Source organism: Fukomys damarensis, unplaced genomic scaffold, assembly GCF_012274545.1.
Source record: "Fukomys damarensis isolate Sample0158 unplaced genomic scaffold, DMR_v1.0_HiC HiC_scaffold_17, whole genome shotgun sequence".
NCBI lineage: Eukaryota > Metazoa > Chordata > Mammalia > Rodentia > Bathyergidae > Fukomys > Fukomys damarensis.
Window position 1 is genome coordinate 70,510,528 of NW_022900929.1, and position 15,315 is coordinate 70,525,842.

The 15,315-nt window shown below is 47.2% G+C and overlaps 1 protein-coding gene across 2 annotated transcripts in view; it reads right to left on the reverse strand.

The window, feature by feature from the left end:
- Cdkl1 (cyclin dependent kinase like 1) overlaps positions 1 to 15,290 on the reverse strand; it is a 53,760-nt gene extending 38,470 nt beyond the window's left edge. The window contains exon 1 of one of the 2 annotated variants that reach the window (XM_010632584.3): positions 14,991 to 15,290. In XM_010632584.3, coding sequence (XP_010630886.1) covers positions 14,991 to 15,148 — 158 coding nt within the window. In that variant the 5' untranslated portion in view covers positions 15,149 to 15,290. The remainder of the gene's footprint in view (positions 1 to 14,990) is intronic. The other variant, XM_010632585.3, reaches the window with a different exon arrangement.
- Positions 15,291 to 15,315: the final 25 nt, after the last annotated feature.

A 15,315-nucleotide genomic window follows, 5' to 3' on the forward strand; every position in this document is an offset into this window, starting at 1 on the left:
CCTTGCAAAGACACTGGTGAAAGAGGGCTTCCAGAACTGCTTCAGAAAGTGGCAAAAATGATGAGATTAAGTGGATTTAAACCAAGAGGGAGTCTCTGGACAGGTGCTAAGAGCAGTGTGTCTTTTACTGTAATAATTTTTTTAAAAAATTTAAACAAACCCCATTCGCCATATATTTTGATCACACCTACCATCATTATAGTTAATCACTTATCTCCCAACCTATGTTTAGAATAATTTTAATTTAGAAAGATAAAATTAAACCTTAATTAGAGGTTCTATTAAATTATAAACAGTCCAAATGAAACGATCAGCTCTCTCTAGGTTGTAAAGGTCCCAGGTGGCCTAAAACTTCTCCGAGCAGCGGATCCCTGGTACAGATGAAGCCGTTCCTGTCCGTCCTGGCTGCGTTACTATTTTCAGCGAATTTCCAAGTGCACCCGCGCAGGGTCAGCCAGGGCTCGGGCACTGGAGACAACGGGCGAATGCGACAGAGACTCACGCACTGAGCAAAGACGCGCCGTAAACAAGACCTGTGTGAGCCTGCCTCCGAGAAACTGCCCGGGGAGGTGACCTCGAGCTGCAGCCTGAGGGCGAGGAAGGCCTGACCAGCACGAGGGCAGAGGAGCCGAGGGGGCGGAGAGAACCTAAGGCACCAACTGAGTGAGCCTCGCAGGAGACGAGACCTTGGGGATTGAGGCCGGGAGCCAAGGGAAGCTCCGAAAGGAGACCTAGCCCATCTCGGCTCTCCAGAGCTCACCTGGCAGCAAGGTGGAGAATCGCCTGGAGGAGGCAGACATGGGCAGAGGCCAGCGCAGAGTACTGAGAGGCGACGTGTGTGTGACCCGGGAGCGAGGCCGAGGCAGGCGAGACGGCCGGGCGGGCACTGCTTTGAGACTTCTGTGGGCACTGGAATAGTCAGGGTGTGCGAGGAGCTGGAGGTGAGGAGTGGGGGGCCGGTGTCCAGACAGACACAGAGGTTCGTGTGGCGGGAGGGGCGACTGTGTGTGGCCCTATGAGTTAGCAGAGCTCTCCTGGAGACGGAGGCCGGGAGGCTGCGGAGCGCGTGAACCAAAGAGCCCGAGACGCGGGGTGGATGAGGAGGAAGCAGAACAAGAGGAAGGGAAGAAGGTCAAAGGGGAAGCAAGAAGACAGCGGAGTGTGAGGCCGGGGGTTAGCAGGCAAGTGGCGGTGATGGTCGGGTGGGAGAGGCCCAGAGGCAGCCGGCTTCTCAGGTCGGTCACGGGACCGCCTCGGAAGAGGCGTCGGTGCAGTTCTGGTCTCTGGAGGACCAGAAGCCAGACTGTATGGGCGCGATGTCTCGGCCACGTCCCTCCCCGCTCTGCACAGCTCCACTGAGGGCAGGGGTGACGGAGGGACACCACTCTGCAACCACAGGCCCAATCCTGGGAACAGCTGCATCACAGGACTTGGCTGTTCATCCTTCGGTACCGAGCAGACTTCATCAGGACCACGCAAAGGAAACGGGATGAAGAGGGTCGAGCACCGGGACGCTGCTCCAGGCTTACCCAGCCGACGCAGTATGTACACAAGTCACCCCTGGGCAAGGGACAGATTGCATAACCGCAGATGACACGGGCATGCCGGGGCTCATGTCGCTACCCTCCTTCCTGTGTAGGAGTGGGTGAGCCACAGGCCCCGGCCCAGGCCTATTTCTGGGTGTTCTGTTTTGTGCAGGCTCAGCCTTGCTCACCACGGGCCTCCATTGCTCTCCATCCAGAAGCCGCCCGGCTCAGGCTCAGATTTAGTCTCTCACGTACGCAGTTTCTGCCCTTACTGCAGCTGTTCTATTCCCACCTCCCTTTTAGTTTTGAATACTGACAGGTTCTATTACACAGCCAAGGGGAAGCATTTTCTCTGACATTAAAAAAAAAAAAAAAAAAAAAAAAAAAGATTTTTTTGCCATTGTTGAATTAACCGGAACTCTACTTGGTTTCCCCTTTGGGCTGAGAATGCCTCACATCCCCCTTGGACACCTTCCTGGGTCTGTCACCAGCCCCCCGTCTTCACTGGCCCCCCCGTGTGTTGTGATAAGCTCAGGACCAACGTCCTTGGAGGTCAACTGTTTGGCCTCAGCATTTTGAAGCCTTTGTATTAGTCACCAACATTTGGTGATCAGGAATTGTTCCTTTGGAATCCTGGTTACCAGGTTGCTCTGGAAAAGACTGGCGATCGAATACCCTAGGATGGCTATGGTATTAATGGGCTAGGGCTGAGGGCAGCTGTCCACTTTCCAGGAGCCCTGTGCCGTCCTTCACCACCTGTGCCCACCACTCCTGGTGCTCCCTGACACGGTCACCAAGGGAGCGGCCCTTTCCCTACTCTTGCATTATTCATTTCTTATATTTGAGATAAAGTGAAATATTTACTGTGCCCATGTTTTATGGAAATGGAGAAATGTACAGCTGATAGAGATGACTGCATAGTTTATGACAAATAAGAAGAAGTATGTTTATCTGTGGGACTGAATCATTGCTCCAGCAGCCGCCTGGCCCCTGAAGGGGATTGTGTTGGGTTTGTGTTCTCCAAAGGGTCCTCAGTGGCCACGTGCTTTTAGACCGGCTGGTGTGCACCTCTGGTGCCTCCCATCCCTCCATGTCAAGGGTTCCTGGATCTATGTTATTTGTGGTGAGAGCAAGGGGTGTTTATCCCTTGTCTGTGCTTTAGGGGAACACAACAGACCATTTTCTCAAGGGGTATTTCCTGTTTTCCTTTCCCAAACATTCTTCTCCCACCACTGTGGTAAATACCAAAAAGATGGAAATTGAAGTTAACAAAGTGGGATGCGTCCCAGCAAAATGTTCTTTTTATAAGCCTTTACAATTTCTGGAGTTGATTCTAGGTCCCAGTTACACACACACACTCTTGCCGGATCCTCATGAGCTAACATTCACCTAACACTCACCGGGAGCAGAGAATAGCCATGTGCCCCCTCTCCCTACTAAGAATCAGTCCTGGGTGCTCTCAGACCAGCACCTTGTACTCCTAAGTGCCCGAGGCCTTCTTGCCTCCTTCCCCGCGCTCCTGTCCCCCAGTCCTGCGCTGCGGTATCACTTCTCCAAAGAAGCCACAGACACCCGGTCCCTTGTCTCCAATTTCAGTTTCTGGGGGTGCACAGGCTGACAGTTGGCATTGGCAGCAGGCCCAGCCGATCCACACCGAGCACAGCATCAGGAGGTGCACTCGGTGGCTGTGTGTGCAGGAAGAAAGGACCTGAGATACGTGTGGGCCGTGGGCAGTGGCCAGCCGTGTGTCCACTTGGTTAAGAGTCCAGAAGGAGCAAGACTGACAACTTATTTGGAAAAGGGACATAAACTGTACTCGTGGGAGTGAATGCAGAGCTTGAGGCTCCTGGGTCCACAGAGCGTGTCTACTCCGGGGAAGGCAGTGGGCAAACAGGCAGCCAGGTGTCCTTTCTGGGGAGTGTTTTCTGCTCTGTTTTGGGACACCCCAGGGCTTGTGTAATCCACTCCTGCACAGAATGGCCATGGATGCAGGGATGATGGTTAGGCACAGCCCAATAGCACTAGCTGTCTCTCTGCAAGGCTGGTCCGAGTATCCAACCTGCCAGCCACAAAGCTCAAACTGAGCCTCTGCTAACAGGGGCTTCCTTATGGAAACCGGCCACTATGTGGACAGGGTAGGCGCCCGCCCTTCTGGAATGGATCTAGAGGTAGGCTTTGCCTTTCCTGATTATACCACAATCCAAGGGCTCAGTGCTTTCCCAGCAAAGGAGGTGTGAAAATTAGGACATGGCCACAGGCTCTACTTACTATCTACCTCATACTAAAACTAGTCATCCTACCAGAACGAGGGAACTGGTATTCATCAAGCCTTCTGGGGACATATGCACTGAACTGGCAGCCACCATAGTGCTGTAACTTGAGCAGCTAGAAGGTCTTAAAACTCGGAGTGGAAATAGGAGTGAAGTCTTTCATCAGCACTGACAATGAACCGCTTGCGGAACTCACATTTCCCATGCCCGTGTATTCTCTCAGGCAGGCTAAACTTCATGTGAAACTTCACGCCTGACTAGTGGAAAAACCCAAGTGTCCAGTAATGGCAATTGGAGAAATCAACTGTAAGTCTTTATAGAATACTGAAACGATGAACTATTATGCAGCTGTTAAAAAGAATGAGGCATATCTTTACGTGTCAACTTCAAACATGTCCAAGATATACTATTAAGTATATAAAATGGAAGTTACAGAACAATATCTACAATATGATGGCACTTATATATGATTTTCAGAAGGTAATATATACCTTTCAATAGGGAAAGAAAACTTCTAGAATGATACATGAGAAGCCATGTTTTTTTCAGGATAAAATGGGCGGTGAAGGGTAAGAGATTCGCTTTTTTTACTTTCTCTTCTTCTGTACCTTCACATTTTTATTTTTGGGTTTTTATAAAAATAAGCATATATTATTTTATCATACAAATGGGTTAAAATGATTTGTAAAAGTTCTATCACTGTGTTGTACAACCAAGAAAAATATTTTAATGTTACTTCAGAGGGCCAGTTAACAGATCAGTGTTGGGAGGAAATGCCAGTCCTTTCATTATGGAAAAAAAAATCTATTGCCACCAAAATCTAAATTATCACCACCATCTCCAGCCTCTAGGAGAATATTCCTCAACCTTCTGCCGTTACGGAAGAATCCCTCTGTGACTCTGTCTTTTGGGAAAGGCAGTTTGGTCCACACGGTTCCTCCAAGGGCCAAGAACCCCAGCAGTCCATCTGAGGAGGAAGCTGGAGAAAGTGGTGGCACAGAGTGGCTCTCGTTGAAAAGGGCTGTCACCTTACCCCGTCTCTGCTCAGCCACAGTCCTGTGGGCAATAGTGGACGTGAATCTTCCTACTGGGCAGTTTCAATTAGTTCATGTGGCATGGAGGAAGAAAGGACAGGAGATGTGCCGGAATCACCATGGGGAGAGCAGAATGGCCCGAGGTTCACCCAAGGCTGGCTGCAATGCCACACCGAGGGAACAGAATGTGCCACGCTGGCCCTCTGGCAAGAGACCAGGGCTGGATCTCTTCTGGATCCCTCTCAAAACCTGGACCAGGCCAGCAAGGCACATAGTGGATGCTTGACCCATTTTATTGACTAATAAAGTATGTGAAACATGCCAGAAAAAAAGGAATACTGCAGCTGCCATCACGGTGAAAAACAACACTGACACAGCCAAAAATGAAAACAGCAATGCTCAGATGGTTACAACACTAATCGTTTGTTTGGTTTTTATGTGTGGTTGACAGCATCAGTTGGTTGAGAAACTCCTACCTTCCATTGTTTCACACTAGAGAGAGGAGTTCAAAGATTTTTCCAGCCAGGCAATTTTATCCAACAGTATTTTTGCTAAAGGGCTTTTAAAGTTAATAAGCAATAAAGAAGGTTAATAATTAGCAAGAAAGTATGCCTGTTGAAAGCAAATTTGTAGCCTAAAACATCAGTGCTGCCAAATATAAAGGTGAATTAAAACACTAAAAAAAAAAAATTTAAAGACATCTATATAAAAATTACTACCTTCTAGCATGGTTTAAATGTTTATTAATGACTATATGTAACATAAGCTATCTATGCAGAAACCTTTTTGTTTGGAAATAAAAATAATTTAAATGGCAAAAAAATCAATAGGTGAATTATAAAATCATTTTTTTAAAGTTCTGGTGTTCTACTGCAAAGCAAGGTGACTATACCTATTAATGTATATTTCAAAATATCTAAAACAGAGGATTTTAAATGTCCTCACTATAAAGGAATGATAAGTATTTGAGGTGACACATATGCTAATTACCCTGATTCGATTATTCCACAATGCAAACATGTATCAAACATCACATTGTACCCCCAAAATGTACAGTTATTCTCACTTTAAAGTAAATCTTTACAAAAATCACTTATTCTGCCTCCTCCTGCACTGTGACACTATTTTCTAGAGCCTAGGTGTGTGGCAGGCTGTGTGTGTGAGCAGGGCTGCTGGCAGGTGGTTAATCTCCTTACACACTGGGCTTCTTTCAGCAGGTAGTGAGCCAACCTGTGGATCTCTGCTTCATTAGTCTCTGAAGTATTTGTATGACAGCTTTATCACTTAGGAGTTCACTACGCAGCAGGAATACAATCGTTTTAGCTAAATACAGTGTAAGCTAAGCCAAAAACAACTTCCCATAAACAAAACAGTCTGTTACTATTTGCTGTTTGTACATTATCTTGTAAAAATATAATTAAACAAGTCTTTACTTGCTGAGCAAACAGAGAGAGACGATGATAAGGGATTGTTTGGTTTCTGCCACTGTGAGCATGGAAATGATCTGCTGTCTTCTGGGCTATTGACAACCAGTTTACATAAACTCCTAGCATTTCACTACACAGCGCATTAGTAATGGCTATCAGTGGCCAGATCTCTGCTTGGCTCTGGTGAGAACATCTGCATGAATCCAAAGGCTGGAATGGCAGCTGCAAGCCAAACAGCATGTGCACATGTGTTTTATTGGGTCTGCCTTTTAGTTTAAAATCTGTAAAAAGTATGTCAATATTTTTAGATCAGGAGATCTTATTGTCACTCAAAGGAGCCAGGGGTCCTTGGAGAAATGACTGACCATGGGGCTAGGGTAGGAGGCGCCTGGGACTTTTTGTTGTCATCTGGATAGTAAAGAAGAGCTCCAAGGGTGATGTGCATCTGTCAGGACGATGAGCAGGATCGACAGAGCCCCAGGTGGCCAAATGCATGACACTTCGAGAATAAAAACAGAATGATGACAATGATGACAGTGTGTGCATTGTGCGTTAAAAGGTTCATGAATACAGTGACACTAAAAAGTAAGAGTCGGCGTAAGGGTAAAGGGAAGATTTTTTTTTTACATAAAGATGACAATGTCTGAGTAGGAAGATTATAGAAAGATAACATAATAACGTTATAATTGATTTAGGAAGGTATCATCAGTGGATACTAAGATCCCTGGGTGAAAGCTTTATATGTGTGTGTTTACATGTGAATTTGAATTTGTAATCTATATACACACATACATATATGTACACCTATAAACTAACTATAAATTAGTTTTTATATCTTTTAAATTACGTATATAGCTATTATTGGGACAATGGGAGAAATCTGAGCACAGGCTGTATATTGGATAACGGTACTGAATGAATGATAAGTTTCTCAAGTGTGGAAATCACAATATGGTCATGAGGAAGAATGTTTGTTCGAGGGATTCATGCTAAATACTTAGGGAGGTGGCTCAATAAAAGAGAGAGAGAGGGAGAGGGGGGAATGCAGTGACATTTGGGGGTTGATGAATCAATCTAATAGAGGTATACACTGAAGTAACCTTTCTACTTTTATATATTTTGAATTTTCCTCAAAATATAAAGCTGTAGGAAAAACTGTCAGAAGAGTTTAATACATTTCTGATTTCTGGCTCTTTAAAAAACCTCTGAAAATCTAGCACCCTGGGTGCTTGGGAGGAAACACGAGGGCTCCAGGCCACCCAAGCCTCCACCGCTCCTGGTCGTGCTGTATGGCCAGCTGCGCACTGAGGCACCCAAGAGCCCACAGACCCTTGTCCTTGGGATCTGCTCTTGTCCATGACACAGAATGCCGAAAACGGCTCAAACGACCGATAGACGCAGCTCACTGCTCCGCTTCAACAAGCCAATCGAACCGTTTGAAGAGAAGGGACCTAGAAATGAGAACTGTTCTAACAACAGCAGACCAAGTTCTTTTTTCTATGTCTTTATTTTGCCAGGACTAAATTCTTACAGATTCCACAGGATTTCCCACTGAGGGTTTATGGAGTTGGGAAATGCTCCAACTAACACTAGGCCAGCAGACACCTCTAGAACTTAGGAAAGCTCTAATTAGATGCTAATGTGGGGAGCATTTACATGACGGTGCTTTGGTAGTGTTTAGTAGAATAGCACCCTGGCACGGAGCACCTTCAGTGAAGCGCTTAATAAATGCTCTGTTTTGGATCACAAGGAGGTTGGCCATTGCTACACCTGTGCAGCCTGTCACCAGAACATAATGTCACCCATGTATTTCTGGTCTGCTGTCTGCAGGCAGCAAGCCTCCTGGGCTTTAGCACCTGCTGCTGTAGGTGACCTGGGTTCACATCCCACCCTTCTGCCTTCCAGCCTGTGCTTCTCTGTCTTTCTCTCTCTCCTGTGCTGTAGCTCCTTTGACCTTTACTTTTCTGCTCTTGCGTGCCTGAGGCTACCTGACCACTGGTAGATTTTTGGCCCAAGAGGACCCTGTTCCCCTTATCAGAAAGTCAGCGAAGCAGAAGCAAACAAAGACATAAATCCTGGGGAAAGGAGGGCTGGACCCAGGAGGCAGGAGAGCCTGCCCAAGGTCACCGACCGACCTTGTGAAAGCCCCGCCCACAGCTCCTGTGACCACCTGGCCATTGCCCTGGAAGGCTACTGGATGAGGAGAAGGAAGAAAGGGCCACTCGGAGCCTTCTGCAGGTTAGTGTTTTTCAGGGTGAATAAGGTCAAATGAGGCCACGATTCCGGCACACGGTACTCACTCAACAGTCTCCTTACTCACACCCCAGGTACCTTTTCTCATTTCTATCCCCCTAAAAATCTTTAACTGTAATGCCACAAACATCAGGTACCTGGACGTGCACTGTATGAATATCTGTGCTTCATACAATAAAAAGGTTAGATGTGCCTACCACCGCCAAAAACCACTTTTCATTCCGAGAGTGATACTGTTCTCATTAAGAATGCTTGTACTGGGCCGGGGGTTTGGCTCAGTGGTTCTACCGCCTGCCTCCCAAGTGCAAGGGCCTGAGTTCAATCCTGGGTACCAAAAAAAGAAATACTTGTACTAATGTACAAAAATAAAAAATAGAGAACAAAAGAATGCATGTACTGTATGGTAATTGCTGTAACTTCTTTCAGTGCTGGACACTGACTCAGGCCCTCCTGCATGCTGGGCAAGAGTTGTAGCACAGAGCTGCACCCTCTGTCATACCATTCACCCTAAGGCTTCAAATGAACACCTCCTTGTGCTCACTCTCATCTTTGTTGGCAGCACCATGAGTTTTGCCTTTGGAAATAAAGTACAGGGTTACAGAAATGAATATGGGAAGGGCTGCCGTTCAGTGAGACTTGCATGGAAGTCATGAGGCTCCCAGGGAAGGCTGTGGGAGGACCGGAGGAATGACTTCTGAGGAGCCAGAATTTCAGGGCAACACCTGGCGTAACACTCCAGCTCTGCTGTGTCAAAGCAGCAGGATTGCCGCGGGATGGACAGACTGCGCCTGCATTCCAGCTTCCCGACCAGGAGGATTTGGCAAATCATTAACCACCCTGAGTCCATTTGCACATGGAATAACAATCCTGCCTTCTAGGGTCGTTATTGGTGCCACTGGTGCATCCTAGGTAATGCCCTCAGCAGTCTGCCCGAGCTGACTGGGTCTCCAGCCCCTACCTGCCAAATGAGAAGTGCCACTCCTTCTCCTTACTTGCCTCTCTTTCCCTTCTTATCGTCGAAGGGCAAGCTTCCTCTACATCTTAGCTGCTGATACTTCCAGGTCTTGCCTGAGGTTGACGTGAGCTACTGTAATGTCCCTTGTTCCACTCACTGTGGGCAGACGGTCACCCTGGTACTGATAGTGACACAGTACTGTCCTTGACCTCCAACTCCTCCAAGATCATCCACTCTTGCCGCCACTTCTGGTTGGAATTCTCTCCTTTCTCTTCCAATAGTTCTACCATTTCCATTCTACAGAAGAAAAATTCTGCAGTAGAAAGACTTGGGGTTTTGGTAAAAAAATGAAACAAAACAAACAACCAAAACCAAAAACAAACCACGATTATTCTGAGTTGTTTGGGTTGGGTTCATTTTGAACCACTCCGTCCTTTACTCCTGGACTCAGATATTCCCTAGGGGGCTGGGCTGGGTACAAGCACACCCACCAGCTTTATGAAAAATCAGTGTCCATTTCTCCCACAGGGCCTGTGAGGACTGCAGCCCACCCTGCCTGACTTCTAGATTTAAGGAGATTTTCTTTTGGAGACCGTGTCCCTCTGCGTATTCTGGCTTTTCGCATGATCATTGTACCCCACCCCCACCCGAAATATCTTTAATGATAAATTATAGAAGGGGTTGAATTCTTTCCTGCCGGGCTCATATGTTACATGCAAATCAGGGATGTCATATCCCTTGGTGAAAGAAGACCTACACCTACTGGTATCTTGGAGCCAGGTGCAGGTCCTGTTATAAGGAAGATTAAAGATAGCGTGTGTAAAGTAGCTAGCAGCATTCCAAGTAAGAGGCAGCATACACTCCTAGAAGGGACATGAACTGGTCTTTTATTACGCTATTGTACATAGTTTTGATCATGGTCTAGATTAGCAATTCCAGGTCATGGCTACAGCCATTCTCTTTCTCCGATATCAAGTTCTCTCTATAGGATTGATTCCGCTGGCAATGCTAGGCAAGGGCTTCACCACCGGTCTCTGTCCCCAGCCCCAAAACCTTAGAATCATTGTTGATTTTTTCATCCAACCTTCAGACTCCTATGTGCTATTCTCTCAGGAAAATCTAGAATCTGATGATTTGCTTACCACCTCTCCAACTACCTCTCTGATCATTGCTTCACAATTGGGTTATTCCAATAGGGCCCTGAAGCAAGAACAACCAAAAATTTTAGCAAAATAGGTTTTTTATTTGAGCATAATGCTGCACGTCTATAATCCCAGGTACTTGGGAAGGTGCGAGGGGAGGACCACAAGTCTGAGGCGAGCCTGGGCAATTTACCAAGAGTCTGTCTCAAAATAATTTTTTAAAAGGCTGGGGCTGTAGCTCAGCACTAGAGTGCTTGCCTAGCATGTGAGGTCCTGGGTTCATTGTCCAATAGTGAAGATATAAAAAAAAAGTCTCGATAACAATTATCACCCATGTTACCAATGCATAGCTACACCTTCATGCTAAAAATGAAGCTTTGTAGATTTGCAGCCTTAAAAACTCCCCAGTTTGCGGGGGTGGCATGCTCCTATAGTCCCAGCACTTGGGAGGCTGAGGCAGGAGGGTCACTTAATCCCAGGAGTTTCAACCTAGACAACATAATGAGATTTTTAAAAAATTGCTGGACAATTTACTCTCATGATTGTGCTTGCTTAAGAAGAAACAAGTATAGCTTTTAAAAGAGTCTAGTAGCAACCACTGGACATTGCTTTAAGCTGTTAAGAGTTTGGAAAACATACATATGAATTCTTTGAGGTTAGATAGAAACCAGATTCTATTGTAATATAAAATCCAAGACTAGCTCCTTGCCGGGAATCAGTACTGTAGCTCTGGTATCTTGCTTGTTATATTGGACATAGATCCTACAATAGGACATCACTTGATGTGGGGGATCTTTCTATTTCCAGACACAGGGTGTACTGTCATGGGATTGAGGATGCACTGAACAAATAACGTCACTATTTTCATTAATGGGTAGTGGCCCAAGGGGGAAAAGAGCAATGATACATGCACACATACAATTACACACATGCACATACACCAAAGAAATGCATGTATGTACTGGACTCTGGGAATCAAGCTGTTGTTTACAGATGCCAACTACTTTCTCTTGGGAAGAGCTGTGCCTTTCTTTCGGTCTTTCTTTACTTCTTTCTCAATACTGGAAATTGAATCCAGGGCCTTACCACTGGGCTGCATTCCCAGTCTTTTCTTTTTCTTTTTTATTTTTGAAACAAAGTCTCAATAATTCCCTAAATTGCTTTAGGTGGGCTCAAACTTTCACTCCTCCTGCCTCAGCCTCCCAGACTGCTGGTATTATAGGTGTGTACTACTATGCTAGGCTTGTGCTTTTTCTTTGTAAAATTGCCCCCCTTCCTCTCCCCTCCTCCCATTCCCTTCCTTCCTTCCTTTCTCTCTTTCTTGCGGTACTTGCCTTGTACATGCCAGGCAAGCTCTCTGCCTCTGAGAGACAATCCTTCCCTTTTTAAAAAATTTTGAAATAGGTTCTCACTAAGTCGCCAGGCTGGCCTCAAACTCAATATCCTCCTGTCTCAACTTCTGGAGGAGCTGGGATTACAGGCATGCACCACCATGCCTGGCTTTCTTTTCTTATTTTAGTATTAAAAATGTCCTTTCCTTTAGGAAGTGATAGAAACAGTAGTTTGGTTTTTTTTTGTTTGTTTGTTTTTTTGTTTTGGGGGGGGTTGGTGCCAAGGATTGAACTCAGGACCTTGTGATTGTTAGGCAGGCGTGGTGCCACTAAGCTAAATCCCCACCATAGCTGTTTTATTAAAATCGTGATTGGGTTTGGGTTTTTAAAAATTCTCACTGGAGTGGGGTTGGAGCTCAGCAGCAGAGGGCTCACCTAGTTTGGGAGAAGCCTGATTCCCAGCACTGCAAAAATTAAAAATTAAAAAGCTTAACAGCTTCCCAATCAGAAAAGTTTTTCTGAAATGACACTGATTCATGAAATCTAAAAAATCTGCAGCTGACAACTTTCTAATAAAAAACATAATCTTGGCCAGGTAGCCTCCTTTTCAGAAGAAGACCAAAGTGTCGCTCGGCATTCCCAGCCTCCCACTTCCGGCCCAACCTGCCTCTCTCTGTGTCCTTGCAGAAGGGGGGCATCCCGGGGGCACCTGCCTCTTCCCCTGGCACTGGAGCGCTGCCTTGAGCCTCAGCTCAGCTGGGCCCTAACACTGCCTGGACCTCCTCAGTCTCCTGCTCTCAGAGGCTCTGCTCCAAGCCTCCAGGGCAGCTGGAATGGAAGGTGTCCTCAGCTGCCCCTTCTCCAGGGCTAGGCCTGGGTTCCAAGAAACTTCACTCTCCCTCCTACTGGATCCCAGCTTCCCGCCTCCCTCACTCCTTGCCTCTTTACCCACAGGCATCCTAGCCAAGACAGGATTATTACCTGTGTCCCTCAGGGAACTGAGCTTTCTACCTTAGCACCTTTTCCCAGGACAATGGTCTGCCCCTAATGCCCTGTGTCTCCCTAACCACGAGCAGCTTAAACCTGCCTCTTCCCAGAGTTCTTGTTAGGCACAGGGACACAGGTGGGTGACACAGGCCCTACCTACTGGGACCTCGGAATATGAGGAATGAGAATCCAGGGGAAATTCACCTCACCTCCTTCCCCAGAGTTGGCTGTGTACAACTTTGCATAATCATTGTTTGGGGGCACTATGGGGTCTCTTTGAGTATTTACTGGACAACTCAATGGAGAAAAGACGACCTCACTTAACATACATACCTTCACTTCACGCATTCAGCAAATATTCATCAAATACCTATGAGATGCTAGGGAAATCTCAGAATTTTGAACAGTTAGGGCTGAAGGCCCACACCTCACAGACTGGGTGTGTACAGCTGTGCACGTGATTCAGAATGGGGCCTGCATGCTTTGGAATCCGTTCCACCTAATTCAATGTCCAGAGCACATGGGGGTTCGGCTGGGAACACAGAGCACTCCACTGCAAGTCTGGCTTCCTGATTTCTCGAGATTATTTTGTTCACTCTTTGTTTTCAGTGCAACAGTAACATTTATCTGAAGTCTGGTGTGTGCCTAAGTCCTGTAGATACAGAGTTACAGAGGAAAGATTCACATCACACCCAAGGGGTATGAACGTTCATCACAGGTGACCTTTGGAGTCAGAAAAAGAGCACTGTTGTTCTAGGAAAAAGTGTGCTCTCCTGGCTCTTTTAAGGGCAGTTGTGAGACTGGAGATGCAGCTCCATGGCACAGCACTTGCACAGTGTGTGGGAGGCGTTGTGTCCATCCCTAGGGGAGATTGGGGTGGGTACTGGAATCGCACCTTCTCCTCTAGGGAAAGCCCATGAACGAGAAGATGCTGTCAGCCGAGCCCCAGTGCAGAGGCGGAAGCCAGAGTGGTCCAGGCCGCAGGATGGGCAAACCCTGCTGGTCTCACCCTTCCCAGGGGAGCAGAGGTCTTCTCAGAAGAGATAACATCCTGATAGCTAAAGACAGAAGTTTTCCTATTATCCACCCTTTTTTCTCCCCATGCTGAGGACTGGACGCAGGCCTTCATATTGAGCTACACCCCTTATTATTTTTTCATTTTCTGACAGGATCTCCCTAAGTCACCAAGTTGCCGAGGCGCGGCTTGAACTTGCAGTCCTCTTGCTTCAGCCTCCCAGAATGCTGGGATTTAATCCTGTCATTTTAGTTTATCCAAAGCTTGCCACTTCCCATTCAGGTCCTCATCTAAAAATGACCCCAGACTTAATCCAGGGGAAAACTTCAGCAGAGGGGCCCGGAGAAAATGGAGATTCGGGGAAAGGAGCAAACCAGGATGCTTCCCTCCTATTTGACTGACGCACCCCTCCCTTGTCAGCCAGCTGGTCACCCGGGCGGAGCACCGCAGCCCTAGCTGAGACAGACTTAACCCGCCTGCATTCATCCCGTGCCACACTCTGGGATTCGGGTTGCATCTGCACAGGAACTTGTAGAAGAAGCCTCTTTCCTCAGAGGAAGGTACTCTTGAGCTCGTACGGACCCCCCATATCATGCTCTGTAGGGTTCATGTGCACGAAGGAGCGATCCTTTCACCGCTTTACAGAGACCGCTGCTCTCAGTAGGTACAAGTCATGTGTAACACAATCCTGCTGCCTTTCTCGAAGTTTGAGGACAGACAAATGACTAATTCTCTCAATGGACCCAGAACGCCGATAGCAAACGGCCTAGGAGTTTAAATTTCCAGAATGCTGGCAAAATTGACTTGTACTGAGTTCCCGCACTGATCAAGCGCCCTGGCTTTTGAAAACTCAGGTCTACAGGTGAGATGGAGGAGGAGCCACGGGGAAGAAAGATAAAACGCGCTCAGCATTTGCCCTTCCCGGGTCCTCATTACAAGGCCACGGAGGAAGGACAGGGAGCCAAGGCCCCAACACGTTCTTCCGACAAAACAAGACTGTTTCTTTTCAATTCCTGAAAATCCACCCTAAAGCAAAGGTGAATCAATTACCTTGAGCATGCGGATCTCCCGAAGGGCGATTTTCCTGATGACCGGGTCGTCCTCAGGTTCCAGAAACTTCTTGATGGCCACGATCTGCCCCGTGTCCCTGTTTCTGCATTTGAAGACAACTCCATAAGATCCTTCTCCAATTTTCCCGATTTTTTCATACTTCTCCATCGTCTCACAGTGGATTTTCACATCGCCTTAAAACGAGCCTCCGAAGTCAGGGAGGACGGACAGCGCTGGGCGGCGGGACCTGGAAGAGAAGGGCCCTTGTCGCACACCAGGGGCGGACCTGTCAGGCCTCCCGCCCGCCCCTCCTTCCGCTGCGCCG